General features: G+C 37.9%; 1 protein-coding gene across 6 annotated transcripts in view; it reads right to left on the reverse strand.

The window, feature by feature from the left end:
* The window catches only part of PIP5K1B (phosphatidylinositol-4-phosphate 5-kinase type 1 beta), a 91,874-nt gene that overhangs the window by 21,337 nt on the left and 45,180 nt on the right, over positions 1–25,357 (reverse strand). For all 6 annotated transcript variants that reach the window (XM_017730610.1, XM_017730609.1, XM_008630860.2 and 3 more), the window contains 6 exons: positions 15,173–15,290; positions 12,345–12,497; positions 10,284–10,583; positions 2,158–2,369; positions 392–475; positions 231–279 (listed from right to left, as the gene is read on the reverse strand). In XM_017730610.1, the coding sequence (XP_017586099.1) occupies positions 231–279; positions 392–475; positions 2,158–2,369; positions 10,284–10,583; positions 12,345–12,497; positions 15,173–15,290 (916 nt within the window). The remainder of the gene's footprint in view (positions 1–230; positions 280–391; positions 476–2,157; positions 2,370–10,283; positions 10,584–12,344; positions 12,498–15,172; positions 15,291–25,357) is intronic.

Genomic DNA, 25,357 nt, shown 5'->3' on the forward strand with positions numbered 1-25,357 from the left:
AAGTGGCTAGTCTTGTGTAAGTTATAAGAACAAGCTGATAATATTAGTTGTTATCTGAAAGCTCAACAAGTAAAATCAGAGCATGTATTGGGAAGATTTCAGCAGAAGCTCAAACCACATGGTGATGTTAGACTACAAATATACCAGGACTAGTTTCTTCCTGGTCAACATGAGTAAAAGGTCCACTAGCTAAAAATCAGCAGTTTAAAAAAAAAATAAAATCTACTTACCCCATCATAAACAAGAGCTTTCCAAGAATGTTCCAGCCTCTTCATTAACCTAAGTATGTAAAAATCAAAATCAGAACTGCTTTATAAAATTTCCATTTTTACAAGTTATTTCAGAATATTTTACTCAGTGAAAATTCATTGAAAGTTGAAGTTCAACTTACCTGTAAGACTGGAGAATATCAATAATACCCATAAATAAAAGCAGTTTTTCTCCTTTATGGCTTTTTGCTGGAATACCTCCCATTCTGAGAGAAACAACATAGTTAGAATCTCCTTTAAGACATCTCTGATCACCAGTTACCAGCTGAACTGTACCCACTTGCAAACCCAAAGGAATAGACAATATTAAAGGCAGATGCTACAGTGCAAAGTCAGTCAAATGTGAGTCACCTAACATGCAATGGATTTTAAATAGAAAATCAGAAGTACTTCGGATTCAGTGGTAAATATCCATCATTCAAAAAAAGGATTAATATTTTGAGATACTTTTTAGATAGAATTGGAAGTGTTCAGATGATCTGAAAATTGGAAAAAAATTGTACATCAGTTCATTGTTAAGGAAAGTAAGTGACTTTAGATAAGGGAGAATTTTCTCACTTTATTGATCCTAGGTAAAAAAATCATAGAGAGTCAGCACATTAATCAAAGTCTTAAAAGGTTGTTTCATATATTTTTCACTAAAAACTATGTATTACTGTGCTTTTCCAAAGTTTCTTTACAGACAGTAAGTGACAGATAAAGCGACAGTATCAAGCTAAGAATTCTGACCGCGTGGGCTTCCAGTTGGTCCAGGGTCTGTACTCAGCCATGAACTTAAAGAACAAGACCTTCCTTCTAAGACCCTCTCTTCCTACTCGAACACCTAGAAAAACGGGTCCATTGTTTTTAGAACCTCAGCATTGTTTTTTGCTCCACTAGCCATTATGTCAATATGAGAGAGGAGATAGTGCAAGGAGCCAAGGAAGGACTCCACTTGTCAGGATCTGAGTAGCACTATATAAGCTCAAGTGATGTGGGAGCCCAGGGTGGCAGACAATGCAACACCTCTGCCATCATACAACAGCACTGGCCATCTTCTGTGTGAATGTGAGTCAGTTGTAAAAACTGAGTGAAATAAAACTGTCTAATTTATATTCTAGAGTTCTCAACACCTGGAAATTCTCTATGAATGCTAAATATCCTAACTCTCCCACCTGTTTGCTGTAGGTTTAAGCACAGGTTTCTGTATCATTATTTGTATTTACCAACACAGCTCCCTTGAGAACCAGGAGAAAAGTAAATCCTTAATTTTAAATTAAATCCTCATTATAATGAAGGACTGATTATATACAATGCTGAATGGTAAAGATAATGCTCTCATAGCCCTTAATATATTATGAAGGAAACAACAGAGTAATGATTGTCTATATATTCCAATTTCTATTCAAGTTTTTGCTACAAGAAAAATAAGAGAAAAGCTTCAGTTCTTGGTCTCAGAAAATGTCATATATGACTGCACTTCAGTGTTTGATGATATCATTCTATGTATATTGACTATACAACTTCAAGATGAAAACAACTGCTGTAGGAATATCCATTTCAATGTTAATTTATAATTTTTGCTTAGGTCTCACCAGGCTGCTTCCAGTTAAAATTAGATTACAGCTGGGACTCTTGTAATAGCTGTCTAATAACATATTTTAGAAAAAAGAACGCTCTCGAGCATACGTAAGTCACTCTGAACTATCATGCTATCATGTATTTAAAGACAATCGATCTACTAATCAACATTTCAATTTCATGCTCTGTGGCAAATCTTGATGATGCAGCTTTTGGGGGCAGGGGGGGAAAGGCTCAATCTTTCAATTCCTGGAATGCAGCGTACTCATTAATGTTTTGACTGTTAATAGTTCTAACAGTAATCTTAAGAGCAGGTTACAGCACTTACGTGTTTGTTGTCTCTGTGGTGACAGAGTCTCCAGACTTCCCAGGGCCCTGTATTGACTCCATGGCTGTGGAATAAAGAACTTTCTGCCCTCCATGGCGTTTTGCATCTGATGCACTCTGGGAACACTCTCCTTCTTTTTCCTTCATGGTACTTTTCAATATGTGGATCCCCAGAAGCAGACTGTAGTCCATGATCTTAAAACTTTCTAGAACCTATGGACACAGAAGAAATGGCTATACTGAAACAACAAAAGAATTCACAACAGCATTTTGCAAACCACAGTGTAAACAGGCACAAGTTTCGAGGCAAAAGCTTCTCTTACCAGGAAAATGTGTGAAATTACAGTTAAACAAAAACATTTTACTATCCCACACAAGCCAAAGTGCTAGTTATCTAATTAGCTGAATGTTCTTGTAACAAACTGGAAAGAAAGATGCACAGCCAAAATGTAACCTGATGTTATTTTACAGTCAAGGAAGATAATTCCAGGCAGCACCTTTTCATTTATAGCAAATAATCAATTAATGGTTCCATCATGGACTTATGAACAACACACTTTTAAAATCATCTCTAAGCTACATTCCAGACATCCCTGAGCATTTTTGCCTATACTACTCTCTTATCTCCCTTCCACCTCCTGTTTATAACAGCAACCATATTCTTGGACAACTTTCGAATGTCAAAAAATGTATTTGCTACCACCCTCGTATTGGCAGCTAATGAGATTGGAGTACAAAAATCATGCACCTCTCTACTAGGCTAAATAGGCCCTATCTAAACTCAAAAGACAAGTTTTACTTCTGAAGCATGACTTAATCAACCAGCCTTCTCTTCTAGCTCTATCAACCATTTCTGTCTCTGACAGCATGTCTTCTCTCACACACTTTCATTTGTTTTTAGTCAGCTACACCATTACAAAGTGCAGCATGCTATCATTGAAAGGTAATATAGCTCAAGTCAGTACCCAAACATGAACTAAAGCAAGCTGTGATCACATCTAGTAATATAACCAAACTGCTCACAGACAGCAACAGTGTTTAAGGTCTTACACAACAGCTCTACTAAGTGGAGGCAGAAACACCAGTAACATTCAGGAGGGATATGCTGTGCCACTCACCTCTCCTTTACCTCACGCAGCTCAGCAGTGGCTCATTATATGTTTTGGCATATAGCGCCCTAAGATAATGGTGTCATTTTTGTCACAGAATCAAAAGGCAATAGTACATGAACAAGAGAAAGAGTGATTTTACAGAGATGAGAGAGCAGATTCTAGGTCTGTAACTTTGATGAAGATTATCCAAGCATAAATACTTTTAGTTAAGCAGAAGCATCCCTTCTCTTAATGAAAAAAAAAAAAAAAAGTGCAATTCCAGCACTTGCGAAGGTTTAAAGACTATGTAGCAGTAAATCAGTAACTTAGTATGGATCTGTATTTCTTATCATAAGGTTTTTATAACACTTATCCTAGTTGTTGGAAAAATACTCATTGCTCAGAGTATCAGAGCAGTGATGAAACTAAGCATAACACACTGTAATCTAAACGTAGAAAGGTGCAGCCTGATTTTCAGACTCAAAGAATGACTTTAAGGCACTGTGGGTTTGCTCTTATGCAAAGGGATCCTACACAGTGGTGCCTTAGTTCAAATGGAACAAAAAAAAAGGCTGGTAATGCATGCCCTTAGTAGTCCACAGCATCTTCTATGACAGAACTCACAAAGGGTTTCAGACACAACAAAAAAGTATATTCTAAATTACCATACCACCAGATTTGGAAATTTTATTGTGCATTGTGTGGAAACGTTGGTAGTTTACAATCATAAATTGCAAAAATAGCATGGCTAACAGGAACAAAAGCACTCAGTGCCAAAAACCTCTAAAATTTTCTTTACTGCTTACTTATTGCTACCCTTTACCCAGACTTTCTCAAAAAGAAATTACAACATAATGTATTCATTAAAAATATGTAATCACTGACTGTTTGCCATCAAATACTGAAAAGTAAATTCTGGATAGGCTGAAAAAATAACACCTTAGTAGTACAGTAAGCAACACCGTTCATGCAAAACCAGATTACAGCAGCTAGTCAGGCTAGGGAAAAGCATTGCCACATTTATTTTACAGTTATGAACTACTGCTGACAGCTCTGCCTTCAACCTATTCTTTGCTGCATTTTGAATTAGGTCACATTAGACACATGATTTTACTGCACTAATTACATAACCTGTGTCTAGGATTTGATGTAGTATCATGGGAGGCTGTGCTGTAATATGCTGCTTCTTCTTCCACAGGGACCTCTTATGTGATAAAATTAATCCTTATGACTACATCAATTAATCACTGCCACTTAAACCCATACTGCTTGTAAAATACAGCAGACTATTCCTTGACAATTTGTGATTTTTTTTGTAGGATTACTAAAGAATATCATAAAACCAAGTAGCTATTTTGTTATTACAGTTCATTATCAGACTGAAACACCTTCACATCCAATGGAGTAACTGCAGAACAGATTCTTATAAACAGCACACAGCATAAGAACTCTAGCCCTTGTTCCCCAGACTCTCTGTTCACAGCCCTACTCAGTGGCAGCATTGTCCTGTCCACAAAGTGCCTTCAGGATATCATGATGTGATCTGGCCCTGTCTGCCTACAAGTCTGATGTACAGTTCTGATTACTTCCCCTTAGAAATGCGATAACCAAACCAACCACTCCTTACGCAAATGAATCTTTGTCACCATACCTAAGCATGTTTCAATCCTTGTTTGTTTCTAATGAAACTTCTGGTGAGAAATAATTAACCAGAATAACAAGGAAGTACCTCATAAATTAGCACTCAAAAAAAAAAAAAACCCCAACCTTGCTTTGTGTCAAACTCCTCAGCCTGCATTAAGCCAGCAGTTTTACTTCTTGATTAAAGTAAATCAGTGGGATTTACAGCTGAATATATCTGAGGGGTTCTCACACATGTATTTTCATAAATATTTAAAATACTGAATTGTGACAAAAAATGTGTAAGTAACATTTTGCACACAGAGTTGTACAAAATAATCTCATTCAACAAGGAGAAGTAACAAAATGCAAAACAGCAAGGTATTTCTGGACATGCAGCATTCTATGAGAACATAAAAAGGCACAAGTCTTTTCCTGTGCTGAGGTTTGTTTGCAGATACCTTTGATGATTTTAGAACTTCTTTGAGATGCAGCAGCAGGTTTTTGCTACAAAGACACCAAAATGATAACCTAATCTAATGAAAAAACCCCACTCAAATAAATTGCAATATTACGCGGCTATAATCATAGCAAAAGGAGAAAGCCCTGCAAAACACGACTTTATCCATGTGAGATCACTAAAAATTGACATTAACTCCTAGAAATACACTACTTGTGTAGCTAAAGGGAAGAAAAAATCCCGATCTTTGCTCATGTAACCACTCTGTCATGTACCTTGCTAGCAAAATGGCACTCGGAGGTTTCAGCAAGAATGGTCTTAACCATGCTGTGTACTAACAAGTGTTGTATTTGATGACAAGTAAACCTTCAGTTCATTAACTTAACATTAAATTGTTCATCTTGGTAGTATTTATATAGGTGTTAATTCACTAGCTACAGAGATTCTGTCAACACAGTGTTGTCACTTGCTCACCAAGTACTGCTGGCAAGGCTGACTTAAGCTGCTCTGAAAACTTCCAGATGGCAAGCGTCATTCACCCCTTGTAGCCTTAAGCATTATTTTGTTTCATACCACATAAAAACCCACAGTAAAATGACATCACAAAATACGTTGTTTTGGAACATGAAAAATTAACTCTGTGAATAAGATTTTCTTTTGTCAGAGCTAATCAGATGTTAAAGTATTCTGTGAATCATCTTAAGACATCGTTATGCTCCACTATCTCAGCCAGTGACTAACAGAGCAAAACAAGTATTTCTGCCATGAAATGTCATTTTTATTTTATATGCAGCCAGCCCAAACTACGCACTATCTGACAGAGAAATCTGCATTTACATTTGCTCTCCGTGCAAAACAGCACGCAAAAAATGTTTTCATCAAGCCGTTTTCATAAAAGGGTCAAGAAAAATGCTACTCAAAGGAAAAAAAAATACAAGCTTATTAAATACAAGTACTAAAAGGGTAACCATGCAAGGAAGCATTTCCTCTCCTACAAGCATTTTGGAAAAGGAGCATAGAAATTAACACAAAAGAAAGAAGACTGATTTTACAACAAATCAATAATTACTCTTCAAACATAAGGAGCTGTATGAAATAAACACTACTGTTTGCAAGGTTATGCTGTAAAATGGGGCACTGAAATTATTTGGGTTAAAGAATTATCTGTGTAGATCCTTTGAGGTAGAAAAAAGGCAAAAAACCGTGACACACTCAAACACACTACACACTCTACTAAGGGATTTGAAAAATTCTGTGAATAAATTTGGTCATACAAGGTCTCTGTCACAGTTGCTACAGCACAAAACAGATGTGCATTCATACCATAAAACTTCTGTAGCAACTGGCTAAAACAGCAGTGATGAAAATAATACCCAAACCTCAAACTTAGGAGGTATGACCCTCTTTATCTTTACATTTCCTTGTCTTTACAGGCTTCTTTGTTAGTCACTTTTAAAATGTAATTTCCCCAGAAAAGTCCAGTGTTCTTTGCCATAAAGGTAAAATGCACACTCTCAAAAGCCATTCCTCTCTCAATAGTAAAAATATCTTAATATTATTCTTTTGCTCTTAAAAATTGTGTGACCACAATTTGCTTAATTGTTACTGCTTCTGCAGCAAGGCAAGGATAGGATAGCCAGAGTAAGTCTCAGCGATAGTCTGGAATTTGAAAGCTAGTTCAAATTTTCAATTGTGTACATTGTATGTATGATAAACTCATGAGTGTTCCATCCTTAGGAACGCTGTAATGTTACTCTCCTTGGTTCAGTTAAGGTGCAAATACTGAAAAATGGTCTGTGAGCAGAGTTTTCAGACCCTGTCACCTCAAGTGGGACCAAAACAAGCAGGGAACACAGGAACTGAACAATGCTATACTTGTCCCACCTTAGATAATCTGGAGACACCAGCCCATGAGGGATCATCACAATCAACTCAGCTCCATTCTCTAACTGGGTGGGTCATGCATCTCCTCACCAGCACTGCCGGGAGGTGTGACAGGCCTGAACTGATACTCCAGCAGTGGCCCACCACTGCAGCACTGCATTCCCTGGGGAAGGAGCTCTGTGCCAGCTGTTGAGACGGTTTGTGTCAGCTGAGCAGATGTATCAGGAGGCCAGTTCAGCTAAGCAAGGAAGCCACAGCACAGCTTGAATATGAAAAGGCAGCACACAGGACAGGTGAGCACTGACAGGCTAGAAAGAAGGAACAGAGAAACATTGCATGAGCATCTAGGGATGGCAGCTACGGTCAAGGAAGCCAAAGGCCAGATAGAGTTGAGACTGGCAAGGAATATCAGGACACAGAGAAAAGCTTCTACTGCTAGTGGGAAAAGGCTGACCAAGGAAAACATGGGCCCATTGCTGAATAGGGCAGGAGATTCAGTGACAGCAGTCACAGACCATAGCAGGTCCACACCACCACTTTCTTTCATCACCAGGAAGTTCTGCCAGGCCTCTGAACTTAGTGATGGAGCTTAAGGAGGAGAGGGGCTAGCAGCCAGGGATGTTTGTATTTAAGAAGTAGGAGAAAAGTCCATTGCTTCCTGATTCTGATTACAAATATGAACAATGGAAATACAATCCAAATTTAAGCAACACAGAAGAGAATTCTTAGTCCTGAAATACTGGAAAGATCAAAAATTTCCTTTCTTAAATGAATTCTTAATTTCAAGTGCCTACACTAACTTTCTCACTTTGGAGTAGCAGTAAAAAGAGATAACAAGTTTTGAAGTCCTAAAAAGCTGGTCATTTATCACTCAGGCTAAGCACCCATCCAAATACCACAGGGGCAGAAAAATGCAGAGGCAACAGTGATGTCCTTTTCACAAAATTGATGGAACATTTCTAGTCTTTTTAAAGGTAGAAGTAAAAGGTAGGTAGTCAGATCCGACCTCGTTAGCTGAGCAAATTCAGCTATATGAAAGGTAACAGTGTCTGCTCCTTCTGTTTTACAACACAGAGTAAGACTTGTTTGAATAGAAAAAAATTGCCAGGTAATTTTTTATATACATATAACCTTCAGTGTATGTATATACATATATCTACAGATACACACATACACTTTACTTTTTATATGTGTATTTACATAAATACACTGATTACTATAGGATGATTTTCTTCTTTACTTTTAGTACTTTTAAAATTTAGCTGGGCCCTTAAAAATTCTAGACAAACTTTAGAGTTGTTAATTTAAGATTATACACTGAAAAGAATTATATTAGATCAGCACTCAAGTAACATGCAGTCGGAATTTTCCCAGACTTTCAAAGAACCAGTAAGAGTCCCTTTGTAGGTAACAATTAAATGATTGATCCTTGTTTTTACTTTTCAGTCCAGTTCCCTCTTTTAGATTCCCTTTATTATTTCTAATACAATGGACTCCCCAGGCTTTGACTGGGTAAGTAACCTTGGACAAGTAGGGATGCACAGAAAGGCATCCAGATCCCCAGATGCGACATTCTGATGCATTCTGTGTCATCACACATGGTAGGAGCCCAGGAAATACTCACTGCAAGAGGCTACAGAGAGAACAATGTGTGGTGTCAGATGAATGTCTCATACTGAATATGCAGCTGAACATTAGGTCACACAGCTTTACAAACCAATCACAAGGCATTGCAGACTTCTGTGATAGTTAAACAAAAAATTCTATTCATGTGCAAAAACAATGCTTTCCATCTTGTACCACAGGTGGCAGTGAACAACAAACTCTGATATTCAGGGTATCTCTTCTATGTGGTGATTTCAGACTATCCATTTTGCTTTTTGATTATGAAATTCTTAAGATTTCCCTCAGACAAAGCCAATTTTTTCTCTCCACAGCCCCGTGAACCCTGGAAAGCTCTGGGAGATCTAGAGTCTCCCTTTTCCTACTTTATATTTTCTTACCCATGCTACAGGAAAAAAAAAAAAATCTATTTTACAGCAATTCTCTCTGTCCATAACAGGAACCGATTCCATTCACCAAGGTCCTCTCAAAGAGCAATGATAGGTATCCCTCTTTTGCCTTGAAAATATTATGTGGACAGCACTACTTTTCAGCTGAGGAAGAAATTACCTTGGTCTAGAAATAAGACTGCTGCCACTAAGCCTGCCTTCCCATTCCTAGCTTACCAAGAGACATGTTCACAGCAGCTCTACATACAGTTTATCATACATAGCAATGGTTCCACAGTGCTAATTATGTCTAGAGTAAAAATTAATTAAAATCTCCAATTTAATGGAAATAATCATCATCATCATATTAAATCTACTGGACTTCATTCCTAGGTATTGTCACAGATGGATCAGTATAATCCTGGATGTACAGAGAAATAGAGGGATAGTCCTCTATAATACAGGATGTATGCTGGGGTACACTGAGCACAGTACAGCCACCTGGTTTTGAAAGAGGTGATTGTCACACTACACTCAGCATCAGTGCAGCCTCACCTTTTCTCTGGACTGCGTGCCGTTTTTGGCTCTACAGTGTAAGGAGGATATAAAATATTCGAATGTGTCCAAAGGAAAGCAACGAAGATGGTGAAAGGACTACAAGGCATGACTTGTGAAGAGCAGAGGAGAATGTTAGGTTTGAGGCGGGCAGAAAGGGTGGTGCTGATCGTTGGTGCCTGGTGATGGGATGCAAGGGAACGGCTTAAAGCTGCATTTGGGAAGTTCAGAGTGGATATAAGAAAAAATTCTTCAGTGAAATGGTGGTCAAGCACTGGAACAAGCTCCCCAGTGAGGGAAGTGCTCATGGTACCCAGTCTGTTGGTGTTCAAGAAGTATACGGACATTCTACTCTATGACTATGATCTCAGATCACAGTAGCTTAATTAAAATACCTCATCAGTGCTCTGATATCCATAGTTATCCCTCATTAAATAGCATGGAAAACAGATGGAGGTTAAACAACGTATACTGAGTAAATTTAGAGCAGAGGTGAACACGGAAGTTTAAGTCAATTTGTACTCACTCGACAATCCCGCTGTAGCGTTTTCATTAGTGCACTGTGTGTTTCAGAGTCAAAATACAACCCTTCATGCATATCTTGCAGGAAATCCAGGTCTTTGAATGTAGGATTGGACTTCTCCCTCTCTTTTCTTGATGCTCTCCGTTTGTACGTGGACCCTTTCAAGTCATATGTGAAATGCATTTTCAAGGCTCTTGGCAAAACATTGTTCATGACAACAATTCTAATATTAATGCCTCCTGACTGAACGCAGTACAGCCCATAAAATTTGGGAAGAAGAGTCCTTGGATTCTGGTTCAGATTCTAAAACAAAAAAGAGATTTTTAAATCTAAGTCTATTTTCAATGATCTTCCATACTTAAGAAAGGGGTTTTTTTTAATAGCAAAGGACATTAACAAACATGAAGGAAATTGTGTATGTTTTCTTATTCAGTATAGTTTCTTCAACCAGTTGATTATCTTTGTGGGTTTCTATTTCAGAAAGCTAGCATGGGCACTGCCTTTTTGCCAGGAACTTATAAAGGCCAAGACCAGAGCAGTAATTATATTTATACCAGGTTTCTCTTTCTTGCAGAAAAGAGCTGACTAGGCCAAACCTAAATGCATGCCGAAGACCTAATTTATTCTTTTTGACCTGAACAACCTTTGAATTTTACCTGCTGGAAGGAGTTTGGGTCAAATGCAGTTCTCATTATCTTGACTTGGATTCTGAAAAACAGAACCCCTCTCTCCATGAGGCTTTACAGACTCAGGGTTAGTGCCAAACGACTAAGTTATTTCAAAAGGAATGTGAGGTCATAATAGAACCACAACTGACCATCAGAACCACAATTGACCATAAGAACAGAAAAGTGTGAAATAATCCAAATTCCACAACAAGCAAAATAAATTAGGTAGGAGAGGATAACAGAGGTGAGAGAGAAAATCCTCCTTCTGAATAAAACTATTCTCAGTCTTTGGCATGAAAAAGAAAGAAGGGGAAACACTATTTCAGGTCTTAACATGATTACTAAGTCACAACATGCAACTATCAGAAGAAAGTACTTTCACAGAAATAATCACAGCAATTTTATACTTTGGAAAGCATTGCATAGTAGTGAGAATAAAGTTCCCCAGAAACAATACAAACTGGCCTTACATGTATTCGTAATAACTCAAACTTATGCTGAGCAGATTATCATAATTAGAAACAACAAAAAAGTACCTGCCACCATTGTCCTTTTTGATGTGTCAGTACACACCTTTTTTTTTTTTTACACACACAGTGAATCCATGTTACTTTAGTGCAATAAAGACAACATTCCTCATTTTTAGTATAAGTGAGAGGGTAATTTTTCAAGTATTTACTTCAGAAAACAAAGCAAGAAAAGAAAGTCAGTCACAGGTCCAATAATACAAAATCCCACATACCACCCAGAAGAATCTCTGTTCATACATATGAGTGGTTCTCCTTAAAAAAGAAAATTAATTAAATTCTACTTACTTTTTAATCAATGGTTTTCCCTTCTGATGACACACAAAACTCAATACAATGGACTTAGAATTAGTTCTCAAGAAGCTCCATTTAAAAATTAAGTTTTGAACAAATTACATGGATAAAAATATCTTTTACATCATTGCTTTTACACATGAGAAATGGAAATTAGAAGTAGTTGGAAACAAAAGTGAAACTGACCGGTCTAGTTTCTTTGTCCACTCTGAGTGAAATGCAGAGGGTAGACAAACACAAAATGGAGAAAAAAACTCAATTAGAAATTTAGAAACCTTATTTTGTTACTAGCTTATTAGAAGCAAAGTTTGGTATCGAATCAGGTGACGACATTCAGCTTCATCTTGAATGCTAAAAGAGCACCAATTCTTATCTTAAATATATTCTTGATTTATATCTATTCTTTCTGTTAGGTGTGTAGGGCATGAAGTAGAAAGGCAGGTAAAAATGTAAAAAATATTACAAAAAATACAGATAAACCCAGTGAAATATTACAAGACAAACGAAACTGAATCTTCAGAAGTGTGACAGGAAACAGGAAAAATAGAGGTAAAATACAGTCTTCAATTGCTTACCATATAATAACCTGGCAAGAGCTTCTGAAGAAACTCAGCCTCTTTGTGTTGAACTGTTTTGATGATGAATTCGTCACCACTAGTTACAAAAAACAAGGACCCACTGGCACCTGGGTTGGATAATTCAATTAAAGGTTCACTGCAGATTGAGTACTGGAAGAGACAAAAATTGTTTTTCACTGCCAATGCATGCATTACCCAAACACAAGTTTAATAGGAAGAACTGCAAGTTCAAATAGGCACAAGAGAATCACGTAGCAACACTACTGCTGCTGAACAGCAAGCTGGTTCACAGAAATTTGGCTAAGGTTTGGCAGGTCACTCTGCCCAGGACATGCTGCACAATCATGGAAGAGCAGGTGGCAGCTGAGCATACGATCCCTCTTCATGTCCCACTGCAACTGGTGAACTTTCCTTTGGAGTGAAGCCAGTGGTTGAGGTGGAAGTAGTTGATCCCCATGCTGTCAGCACAGCAAATTCCTGAGTCAAAAACTTTGAGAAGATAATTTCATTGCAACTGTTTGCTTTTCATATCCATTTTTGAAGGAAACAGGTACAAGATGGTAGAAAAATAAACTGGGAGTAGAGGTTTCTCATTATAGACAAATAGGCCAATCCTATCCTGTGAAACTGGTATTGAAAGAAGTCTACCCACCAAATACTGCTATATAAAGGGCCCAGCTAGTTTTCACTGGACACCTCTGAAAGTCAAACCAAAACCAAAAAGTAAGAAAATCCCCAAGAGCCTGACAACTGAGTATTTATTAGCAAGAAGTTTCCCTGCAAAATGACAGCGCTCCATGAGGTTTCCAGTGACAATTTAATTCTACCTGCTGTTCAAATGTATTTACGCTTGTTATGCAGCCTGACTCCTACAGTGCATTACCACTCATCCTCCTTGGAAAAGGTGAAGCTTTAAATCTTTGAGCTTTGTCACTTCAAATTAACGGTGTAAACTCACATATGCTTGCTGTAATTTCTACTCTTATTTTACTTCTGATGCCCTTAAGCCACAGCTGGACAATCATTTACTACTACCCACATACCACTCGTGCGTTTTGCTGTGCCAAGAGAAAAAGGAATCTGCAACAAGTTGTCTTTACTGGGAATTTCCCTCAGGGCATAGCCTTTTTGTACTTAAACTGGCTGTCACAAATCTTACTCATTGCATGCAGTCTTTCTATAAGCTTTGACTTCTGCTACTGCAAAGGCTTCCTTAGATGGAAAAGAAGTTGCAGGTGATAACAGCTTTACTCTAGGAAGCACAGTCTTTTTAGCAGCTGGCAACACAGCCCACATACTTCATCTTTTGCCAAGTCCATAAAAAGAGATAAGATAAATAACACATTACATAATGACATTACTGTCACACATTATGTCCTTGTCTCTAAATTGGAGAGGCATAGATTCGATAAATGGATCACTCAGTGGATAAGGAATTGGTCATACTCTAAGAGTTGCGGTCAATGGAAGGAAGAAATTCCTCACTCTGAGAATGGTGAGGCACTGGAATATGTGGCCTAGAGAAATTATGGATGCCCCATCCCCAGAAGTGTTCAATACCAGGCTGGATGGGGCATAGAGCCACCTGGTCTAGTGGAAGGTGTCCCTGCCCACGGCAGCAAAGTTGGAACTCAATTATCTTTAAGCCTCTTCCAATCTAAACCATTCTATGACTCTATGATTTATAAAATTCCCAAACAACTTTATTTCCTTGCTACTACCATTTATAATTCAAATTAATTATCTTTTTTTATATATAACTATGGTCATGAGGACTAGTAATACAAAATCCATACATAGCACTAAAGAATTAAAATAAGACACCCACATTAAGACACCCACATTCAACCTAAGTAAAAGCAAAAACAGCTAAGTTTTGCTTTCAGGCTTATTGTCCATATAGGAAAAAAAATCCATTATAACATACTTGAACACAACAGAAACAATATATTTAGTAGTATATTAAGTAATGTTTCAGCACCATTTAATCAATTTTTCTTTTTTATTTGCCCAAGCCCTTTCAAATTCTTTTGCTTTTAAAGAAGCCATTATCAATAATGGAACAAAAAAATTCTAAAACTCATTCAAAAAAGTGCACAATAAAACTCTGACATGTAAAGTTGCTAATTTGTACCAGGACTCTGATTTCTTGGGTGACCCTCCAGGAAACAAACTGGATATGGGGCAAACATCTAGAAAACAATCCAGATTTGCATTCACACTACCTGTCCAAAAGCAGAACTACAGGAGAAATAAAATAGTGGATACTTGTCCTAGCACTGTACAAAGTGGTTCCAGCAAGCAAAGCCTGCTTTTACTATGTCAGCAAATTTGTAATTTTTTTTCTCATGTAAACCACTGAACACTGTGAAAGACTAAGTCTTCAATTTATGAAATAGAACAAAGGAGATATCAGAAAATGCTTCATTTTTAGTCTGCCATTTTTAGTCTCAAAGCTAGACAGGAACATTTGCAGACATCACTCGTAATGAAGTGCATAAGTAACACATATAACACAGAACTACTTAATTAGAACTGAATTGACAAAAGTCCTGAAATGACTGATTATAACTTCTCTAGAAGAATTTTCTGAATGGCATGGATGTTGCTTTAGTCAATTAACAAAGCAGGTTTTTTACACTAATCGTCTCAAAGACAAAGAATTAAAATTTCTGTAAACATTAAAAATATTCACTAGTTATATACCCCTCCACACACAAAATTTCTTACTGAGTCAGGCACCCTTTAAGAATCTTTTTCTGCCACAATGAAACTAGCATGCTTTATAATAATTTGTAACTCAAAGGAAAACTGCAGGCTCTTACCAAATAGTCATCAGGCTTGATACCAAAAAGTTCTCTGAAATAGCGGAAGGCAAGAGGTGCATATGTCTTAAATCTGAAGTCAGGGTAATGATGAGCAGGGGTAAGATTGCTCCCTTCACTGAAAACAAAAACAAAAATAAACCAAACCAAATTACTGAGCAATTACTAGCAGCTACTTTTACTGTGAAACTGCCTAACTTGACTGTTTGCTGCTGAGGAAAGAGCATAAATGCAGATAAACCCCTGTATCACCATTAATCACTGTAATAGAAATGACTGCGAGAGACAGTGCCAGCAAATTCCTTTTTCTTGCCTTAAAGGAAATTATTTTCACCACCTGTATGCATTTGCATAAAGATCATGTTTAAACATGAACAGGACAAAGTCTGCACTTCAGAAGTCCAGGGCAGAGACTGACACTCCCAAGTACTGAAAACTCTTGTGTCATGGTCTCTGTGCTCAAGATGGCTCTGACCACAGTGTCTCCCACCAGCCCTTCTCTGTTTGTAAGCAGCAGATCCAGCAGGGCAGCTCCCCTGGTAGGCTCACTTCCCAGCTGTGTTGGGAAGTTACCTTCACACACTCCAGGAATCTCCTAGACTGCCTCCTCTCCACTGTGTTGAATTTCCAGCAGACATCTGGCAGGTTAAAATTTCCAGCAGACATCTGGCAGGTTAAAATTCATTCCCATGATTTCACGACAATCATGAAACATCAGCCAGCTGATCATAGAATACTTCATCCACCTCCTCATCCTGGTTGGGTGGTCTATATCAGACTCCCACCAGGATACCTGCCTTTTTGGCTTTCCCCCTCATTGTCACCCATAGGCACTCAACCTTCTCATCACTATCCTTGAGCTCTGTACAGTCAAAACACTTCCTAATGTACAGAGCCGCCTCACCACCTCTCCTTCCTTGCCTGTCCCTTCTGAAGGGCTTGTAGCCATCCAGTGCAGCACTCTGGTCATCCCACCATGTTCCTGTGGTGGTGAATATGTCATAGCTTTCCTGTTACACTATGGCTTCTAGCTCCTTCTGTTTGTTACCTGTACTCTTTAGCTCTTTTCCTTTTTTTATATTTATCATCTCATTGTATTTTTAGGCTGATTTACAAAAGTCTTGAGACGAACACTATATTTAAGCTAAAGGAAAACATCAGCAGCAAAATGCTGCTAGATTTCAAAAAAACCCCAAACCTGCTCTTGGATTCATTTATGATGGAAACCTCTAGAGAGGGCTTTTAAGAAGAGGAGTGAAGTTCTACACTATGATTTCAAAACAAACAAGAACACCTTTCAGACAGAGTTTTGATAATGAAATCAGCCAGATAGAAACTTTCTACCACAGTTCTGAGTATTAAAAAGCAGGCCTTTATTACAGCTTGCTGGTCACTCGGGGCACCCTTCCTCCTTTTGATGGCCCTAAGCATCGAGTGAACAGAGTTTTTATCGTACACACCGATTACTTATTCTTTCGCTATCCCTACTTACTTGACTTTATTTGACATAATCACTCCCCTTACCAGAAGTCCTTATGTGATTCTTTGGGGTCTGTCTTCAATGTCCAGTGTCATTTCTATGTGGCTGTTCCTTGACCCCTGCTTTTGAGTAAGCGCAATATCGTTGTTTTGCATAACTTCTACTCTGTCAGCCTTGCAGAGCTGAGCTGATTTCCTGCTTGTGTTTAGCATGACTTCTGTTTGCCTAAGTTACATCCTTAATCTATTTCTCCAAAGTTGTGCTGTTGTGTTCTACTGTCCTTGATAAGAGTAAAATGCTGTTCTGTTCTACTGTCCTTATCAGTTTGGCCCATCTCTAAATGGCTTGATAAATAGATAAATACAAAATCCAAGACTTGACACAGTAGCTGAAGTCAGCTTTTCCAGAACTTCTCTACTCACGTACGCTAATTAAATTATTCAGAAATGTGGAATATTGCCATTATGCTTGGCAAAAAGAATATCCAAAGGACACTAAAAAAGGCTACAAATTCACGCAGATATGAAAAGCAATAAATGTTAAGCAACATTCCTGAAAAAGACTAAATAAGAGGTTTCATCCTGTACAATTAATACTTGTTACATGGACTTGCCACCTTTCATTAACAATAGTTTGATGACGGAAGCCTATCCAACCCACCTAGCAGCCCCTGCATGCACTGCCAAACCCCCACAAAACCAAACTGTTTCTGTGACAGCAGGTGAACAATCTTTCTCAGGCTCCAGAAATGTGTAAGACTTCAGACTCTTGAATAAGAGACATAAGGAGGAAAAAAAACAGATTTCTGTCGTGAATTCACACATAAAAAGATGGTTGTGGATGACCAACCATACATACAAAGACAATAGAATACTGCTGCTTCTTGGAGTGCTAAACCCTACAGGTAATAGTGAAGGTTACCTAGTCCTAATGAACTCCTCTGATCACTTTATGTCTACTGCAGTACAATTCCAAGGTATCAAAATCAAATCCATATATCCTTTATTGTTCCATTATAGAGCCAAAAGATGGATGTCAGTAGTATACAAGCTGAAGATGGTAGTTTTTCTTTACAGTTAAGATATGCTCATTCATGCCCATTCATAAGGCCTTTCAGCTGCTCAGAACACTGCCAGATTTGTCTGACATTAAGTTTTTTAGAGCTGGTTGTAACTCATTGAATTTTTGTGCAATATGAGGATGCCCCAGTGGTCATACAGCTACACTGGGAACCTGGGGTCATACTTGTAAATGAATTTAGTTGTCATAAGATGGAAAAAAGAACAGAACAGAGTGTTTTCTACTGAAGTATCACGTAATTGTCAGGGAATATAAAGCATCTAAACTTTTTTATAGAGTTCTACCTTTCAGTACTAAATACTTATATAAATCTGTTTCCTCCAGGCATAACTCAAAAGCTTCTCCTGTGAAAGCATATCAGCAAATAGATGACATGTCCTTACTATACCAGAACATGTACTGTCACTTCACTAAGGTGAGATGAAGGTAGGAGGTTTGCCATGACAGTAGCACTGCTCTGAGCCATTTGATAAGTGCATGTGGAGTAAAATGACCAATGCTGGCTCAGCAGGTGCACAGTAATGCATAGCAAGGGGAGATTTATTGTAAAACAGAACAATTATTTTGGAACAGCTTCTACACAGAGGGCAATTCCATGTATTTAGAGCATATCAGATTAATTTTTTACAGATGTAACAGTCAATTTCACTATGCAGATGAATTTCTTTATTCTTTATAAAATCATCTTTAAGTAATACCTTATATTTAAGGTCTGCAGAGTATTTTATCATACCCTACTGTTTCTGTTAATCATATTAATTCGTTTCTGCTTCACTACCTAATAGAATAGTTTACTGACCCCAACAGTAAGCTCTTCTGTAACTTATGAAGCAAGCTTGACACGAATTTAAGATTTCTTGTTAGTACTCTGGAAAATAGTTTCTAAGGTTTTCTTGATGTTATTTTTAATAGAAAAAGCACCCTCACTTCCAGTAATATCCTACAGTAATGGAAACTTCAAATTTCTTATCAATTTGAAGTTCATATGACAAATATGAATGGAGTATGGCCTTGCTCTCGCTGGAAAATGACAAACTCCACTGTAGAGAATGCTTTATGTAAGTACATCCCTACCCTATTTAGAATTATTCACATTCCACTCTATTAGCTATTGAAAGAATGTACTCTGCGGTTTCTCTCCACATTTCCTTGATGCATTTTACAGTTTTGCTTTCGTGGGATTAAAGTGTATGTGCAAAGCACTACATATAATGATTTTTAATCAGTCTAGGCAGTTTCATGGGGATGATTATGTCTTTGAAGTTGAACAAGAAAAATGCCCATGATCTATTGACAAAAAATTAAATCTGCAAAATGGTGCTTTGGACATAACAGAAAGGGGGTAACCATATAATTTCCCTCTCAGCTAGTTTACCAGGTCTACCAGAAAAACAAAGATAAAGACTTTTAAAATGAGCTCTGATTCTGGCAATCTTGAGGAATTCAAGAGTTTTAATATGAGCTGTGACAATAAAATACAGGCTTTGGAAAGATTAGGGAACAATTGTAACTTATGAGGTATTTCAATAACCTTAGCTGTTAGACCACACAAAAGAAAAAGATTTGTAGGCAGACTAAGGAAGAGAGACTAAGCTTCAAATGCAAGTTTGGTTTAATACTTAAATTGTAAATTTTTTTTTTTTTAAATCAAGCACACCTAGAAATGACAGTATGTGCATCTTAGCCTGTCACTTTGTAAATGCTGAGAGTGGATTAAAAGCATAGGTGGTGCAATATCAAACTAAAAGTGAACTAAAACGAATTACATTTTTAATAGTGAACCCCATGGCTTGCAAAAATTTGCTAAACAAGACATCCAGATACGTTTCTTGGCAGCTTTTCTTTCTTGTGGCCTCACCCTGGTAGGATGTACTCAGGAGATATCACACCTATCTGAAGGGACAGAGAGAGCTAGCTGCATATCTTGGTAGCAAGCCTTCATTCTGAGGATTGCTAAAAGGCTCTGATGGAGCTGTTAACAAAAGAATTAAGTCTGTAGTTGTGACCCCATGTGTAACTTTCTCATGTGTATTGTAAAAAACCTGAAGAGGAGGAACACCTCAGTTCTTTCAGTGAAAGCAACTCTTTTTCAGATCGCAAAAATCAAAATAAAATGTCTGAACTTAAATGCTCCCAACATTAAAAACTAAAATGATCTAATTTCAGTTTCATTGCTGTTGGATACAGCTGCTTTTTAAAAATTCATCAAAATGTGTTTCATCTCTAAAAACTGTATCAAACAAACACACGCTGCAGGTCAGGTAGTGCTTTGGTATACTCCTTTCCTGTGTCTAATTTCAGGAAAATATAATTTCCCATGTGATGGAAGTACGTATCATGGTTATCTGTACAAATAGGTGTGTCTGTGTTTTTTTCATACTGTGGGATAAAGTCCAGCAGTAATACCCTTTTTTCTCACATTTTCCTAAACTTTCAGTCTCCAAACGCTATCCTAAGCAGTTCCCTGCAAAGCAGCTTTGAAATACAACTAGGAATAGTAAGCAACTTTAAAACAAGCCAAGCCAATCATATCTATGTAACAGCTGAATACAGAAGCATTTACTTACGATGACAAAGATATGACTATTTCATAACCAACTGGAAATGCTATTAAAATACAGGATCTCAGAGTACTTGAAAAGTAGTTTAAGTATGTTTACATAACCATATAACTATCCAGGTAATCAGAGGTTTACCAATAATTTGTTGGTAACAGAAGTAGCTGAGTCCAGTAATTCATAACAGGTTCTTAGCTTTTGTTGCCAAAGTATCCCCATTTCTAATAATTGTTTTTCATCCTCCTCTCTGTGCTATCACTCAACTCACAAACCGTAAAAACCTTGTCAGAACATGAGTTCTGTGCATCTCTGCAACCGAAGTATCAAAGAAGAGCAGCAGCATATCAGAATATTCAGGTCACTTTATCGGCCTTGTGAAACCACCCACTGGAAACACATATCATGGTCTAAGTTACACGACTCTTGTTAGTGTGAACATTTAAATACTAGTCACACTGAACCCACAGAGCATTCTATACTACAAATACACTCCTTAGTCCATCAGCTAACCTGTGATACAGATTTGGTACAAAGATATTTCCAAGGGTAAGTATCATTTTTCCTCAATCAGTCCTCAAAAACATACTAGAAAGCAGTAAACTTCAGTTTTGGATGTAGGGTACAACCCAGACTGGCCATATGTAAAAGTTTTTCCTTTCTTAGTACTTTTTGATTACTTATTTGAGCAGTTATTCAAATGCTATCACAATACAATGGTAGGCTTTTGACATTAAAGAGCAGAAAGTACTGAATAATCTTTCATTAGCGTCACAAGAAAGCAATTTGTAAATGAACCAGTTCAGTACACAAACTGTAGCTGCAGAGTGCTTACAGGTCATCGGCATCTAACACTTCCCAGCTCAATTAGAAACCACAGCAACTGTTCTCAATATGCAGGGTCTAGACCCTGCAATAAAAGTGTATTAGCAAGGGAAGTACATAAGATTGACTAACGAGTTGCTGCAAAAAAGGTCAAACTCAATAGCTGTGCTTAGAAGCAGCCTCCATCTAAGACAACAAAAAAATGCAGGCTGAAACAAACCATCTTGCTTAAAACACTCTGCATTTCTGAAGCTTCATAGCCAATATTAGCTGATAAAATGGAGCAGCTTCTGTTTGGCTTCTCAGTCATCACCACAGAAAATGCACCTCCTTCTATGTCTGCTGGAAGAGCTTAACAAGCTGCCTAAACTGCCAGTTTACAAAGAGCTGCACATCCCCGTGGCCCAGTGACCAGCTTGAGCCACCACTATCTGCCAGAGCTAGGCTTACAGATGAGCAACGAGCTGTTCTAACCACGGCCATCTCACCGGGAGCCAGTGCCACAGCCCAGACAAAGGGCTGACAAAATATTGCTGCAGCCACATTGTACTAACTACTAACTAGAAGCAAATTGTGCCACTGGGAACTGGTTCCAGCCAAGGAAGACAGGGGCACAAACATGCCCCACACAGCTCAGTCATAGGACAGAGCATAGAGAGCACATGCAGGATGAACTTTCCCACTGAACCCTCCACCCACTGTTGTAGCAGTACCAACACTGCAGTAAGCACCTCTGTTGCTGGATTTCCAAAGCAGAGTTGAAAAGCCAGAAAAGAGGTTACTTGGAGTGGTTTCCCTTCATTCAGTGGAGAAATATTCTATTTCACTCTGTAGGGTGGAGACTTCAGACACTATCTTCAGAATCATGTGGCTCAGTGCAGGGTTCATTTTGTTTCTCCATCCTAGGAACATATTTGCATAGTACCAATTTAACTCTATCTGGAAGGTGGTTCTCAATGAGCTCCATTATAGCAGCTTCCAGTAATACCTCATTTTCCAAAAATAACATGTTGTATGAACTCCTGGGGAGCTTGAAGAGAAAGGGATGAAAGGCCCTCCACCATTACAATGTGCAAATGAAGGCAAGCACCTTTGCAATTCAAATCCACCCACTGTACAGAGACACCTGTACTTCACTCAAAGTCACTTCCAGAAATAAACACCTAAATTAATCTGGGCTAAACTATGACCAATTTAACACAGTTACAAAGTAACTCTGGACCAGGAGTAACCTGCAATCCAGGGAGTTACTCCTGATTTACATCAGTAGTTCCTACAATATGCAGAGCAGTTACGTTCAGATCTGACCTAACCACTTTTTCCCCTGGCATTTTTCTCCCATCTTAATGAATCCTGAACACTTCAGTATGACTAGTGAAGCAGAGACACAGGCTGAGGGTTATTTCAGGGTCTGAGAGGTATGCAGAGACTATTTATCCTCTTCAACCAATAAAATTCATAAACAAGTGTTGACTATTTCCCCCTAATTATAGAAGGGCAGATATAACACTCTTCTGCTCACCGCTGCAAAGGCTGCATTGCATTGCATTTCTACTACCTTAGGTCTATCTTACCACTGCCACCATAACTGTGCTCCTGCTGCTATCAAAGCAGGTGGTGCCTATGACTGAAAAACAGTCTTCTCACCTCACTGCCAGAAACAGGTGAGACAAGGAAAACATGGGAGGAAGGTGGAGCAGGACACCATGCGAAGAGGCAGGCTGCTGTGAAGTTGCCACAATGAAGGGAAAGTTCAGCTGATAACCAGTTTGAAGTTGCAGATGCATTATTTGTGCCCAAAGCAAGTGGAAAAATACTGCACCTTGCTGGGTAAGCACCTGTTTCAGCACCACTCTTGCTGCACTCTTAGGTTCTCCTTCAGCTGCAAACTTCTGCAGAAAGTTTACCCACCCTCAGCTTGCTCCAGGGTACCCCCAGGTAGAGGTCAACCCACTTCACCTGCTGGTGTAACTAATTTCCACTAACTGCTTTCAGCCCAGACCAATCCAAAGGGAACAAAAAAAAAAGTCATTACAGTAATTACTTTTAACAGTGCTGCCATCACATGTAGGGTACCCCCCTAGGAAAAAATGAAGAGCAGCTGAGGTGCACCTTGGGAGTGCAGCCCTAGCTGTAAAGAATGTGTAACCTTTGCTTTTAACTTCCAACATGGGTAATGAAGCTCCCTATTCACATGACTCAGGACCAAACCACATAATGCCATCATGAAACAGCATCCCAATACTCTCAACCAGCAAGAAAGAATCATGTATTAATTTTGTGCAATCCTAAAGTATTACAATTTATGCACAGTAATACACTTCTGGTTGAATATATTTTAGATAAATAAAAGTGCATGTTACATTGAGACATAGCAGGATTTGAAATTTCTGTGCATCAGCATAAGAAATCAAGTGTCGTGGTTTGAAGAGATTGCTACAGATAGTCAACATTGTCAACAAGTGCTCTTTATGGAGACGCTCTTTGTTACAGTCAAGATGACTCACTATGCTATATACTGCTTACTACCTAGCTATGCAAAAAAAATCACAAACCCCAAAACTACACTGCTTTGGCCATTACTTTCATTTGTCTAATTTTACCCAAAATATTTGGTTTTTATAGGACACTGTCTGGAAAGATTTAGCGCCACTCTTGCTGCACTGTTAGGTTCTCCTTCAGCTGCAAACTTCTGCAAAAAGTTTACTCAACCTCATGTTGCTCTTACTAAAGCTTTTCTATTCAATTTTACACTAGTGCAGTCAGTCTCTTCCTTCTGCCTTTTGATTTTGCTTCAGGCCAGAAGGGATGTCTCCCAGCTCTTCCTTTAATACCAATACAAAAAAAAGGAAATCCCATTTCTGTGTGTACATACACGTGAGTCTCACAGCAAAGAAGGCACATACAATGCCATGGACTACAAATTGTTTTATTTTACTTGTTGCTTTAAAACTAAGTTTAAAAAGAGAAGAGATGCTCTTTCTCAAACCATGCTATGTAATAAAACAGTTTTAGCACGTAGGTTCCATTTAGTTTCCATGAACAAAACTGATATAGCAAACATACCATCCAGTGATGGAAGCCTCCATCACTGTCATAGGCAGACATTTTTCTCACCAATAAAAACTTTTTTGCATTATGTGCAAATTTCTTACCTGTATGTTGGATTTTTTAAACAAAATTTTGTGATTACAGTGTATATGAAAACACATGCATATAGTTAACTTCTCTATATCCACCTAATCTACAAGAGAAAGACTACTGATCTGTGCACAAACCCTATGATTAACACCAAAACAAGGATATGAATACTCTCAACTCCTAGGAACTAGAGAATGTAATGTAAAAGCTTCATTTCACAAAAGAATTTTTTTTTTCTATAGGATATCCCAGTTCAATGAAAACCAGGAGTCAAATCAAGGAAATTTACATTTATACCAAAATTTAAAATTACAAAATTTAAATTTACCAAAATTTAAAGAGCCTGCAAATACTTTGTACATTGTTAATCTAACTTGGTTTAGTGACACCAGTAAATACTAAGGATTATAAATTATTCGGAACACCTTATGAAGTAGCATTCAAACTGCACGTGAACAAAACTTGGAAAAACGGATAGAAATCATCCCAAATGCAGGAAATAATACATATATAGCATATACTTACTGAAATGACTGTACTTATCAATTCTGAGAACCTAGACAACACTCAACAGAGTAAGTCATCCTGGTTGTGAAATACGTTTCTCCTAAACCTTCTTCATCTCTTGCTGGCATACATAACTCAGAAAGGGTACATGACACTGTACTTATCTTCTGAACATTAAAAATCAGTATGACCTTGATTTCCCTTATCAGCATAACTGTATTGCTACAATTTCTATACCATCAACTTGGCAGTGATACAAGCTGAGGTAGCAAAGCAGTAAAGCTGCACAACCTGTAATCAGCATAGCCTGTAGGAGCTGAGTGTTCTCACAGACTGGAGTCCTGGATAGAATTTTATAGTGTAAATAAAATGCAGTGTTGTAGTATAAATTATTATATTATACTTCAAATGGCAGGACTTGAATTTCCATAAATTTTTAAACATTCTCAACAATATATCAAGTATTATTTTTAGAAAATAAACACAACTAAACAAATGTAAATGTTGGATCCACAAATCACTTGAAATTCTAATTGACAATTCCTCTAATTGAAAGTGTAAAAATTACTTTCCCTCTCTACAAATGGTAAGTCTCAA

Source organism: Corvus brachyrhynchos, unplaced genomic scaffold, assembly GCF_000691975.1.
Source record: "Corvus brachyrhynchos isolate BGI_N302 unplaced genomic scaffold, ASM69197v1 scaffold93, whole genome shotgun sequence".
Taxonomy (NCBI): Eukaryota; Metazoa; Chordata; class Aves; order Passeriformes; family Corvidae; genus Corvus; species Corvus brachyrhynchos.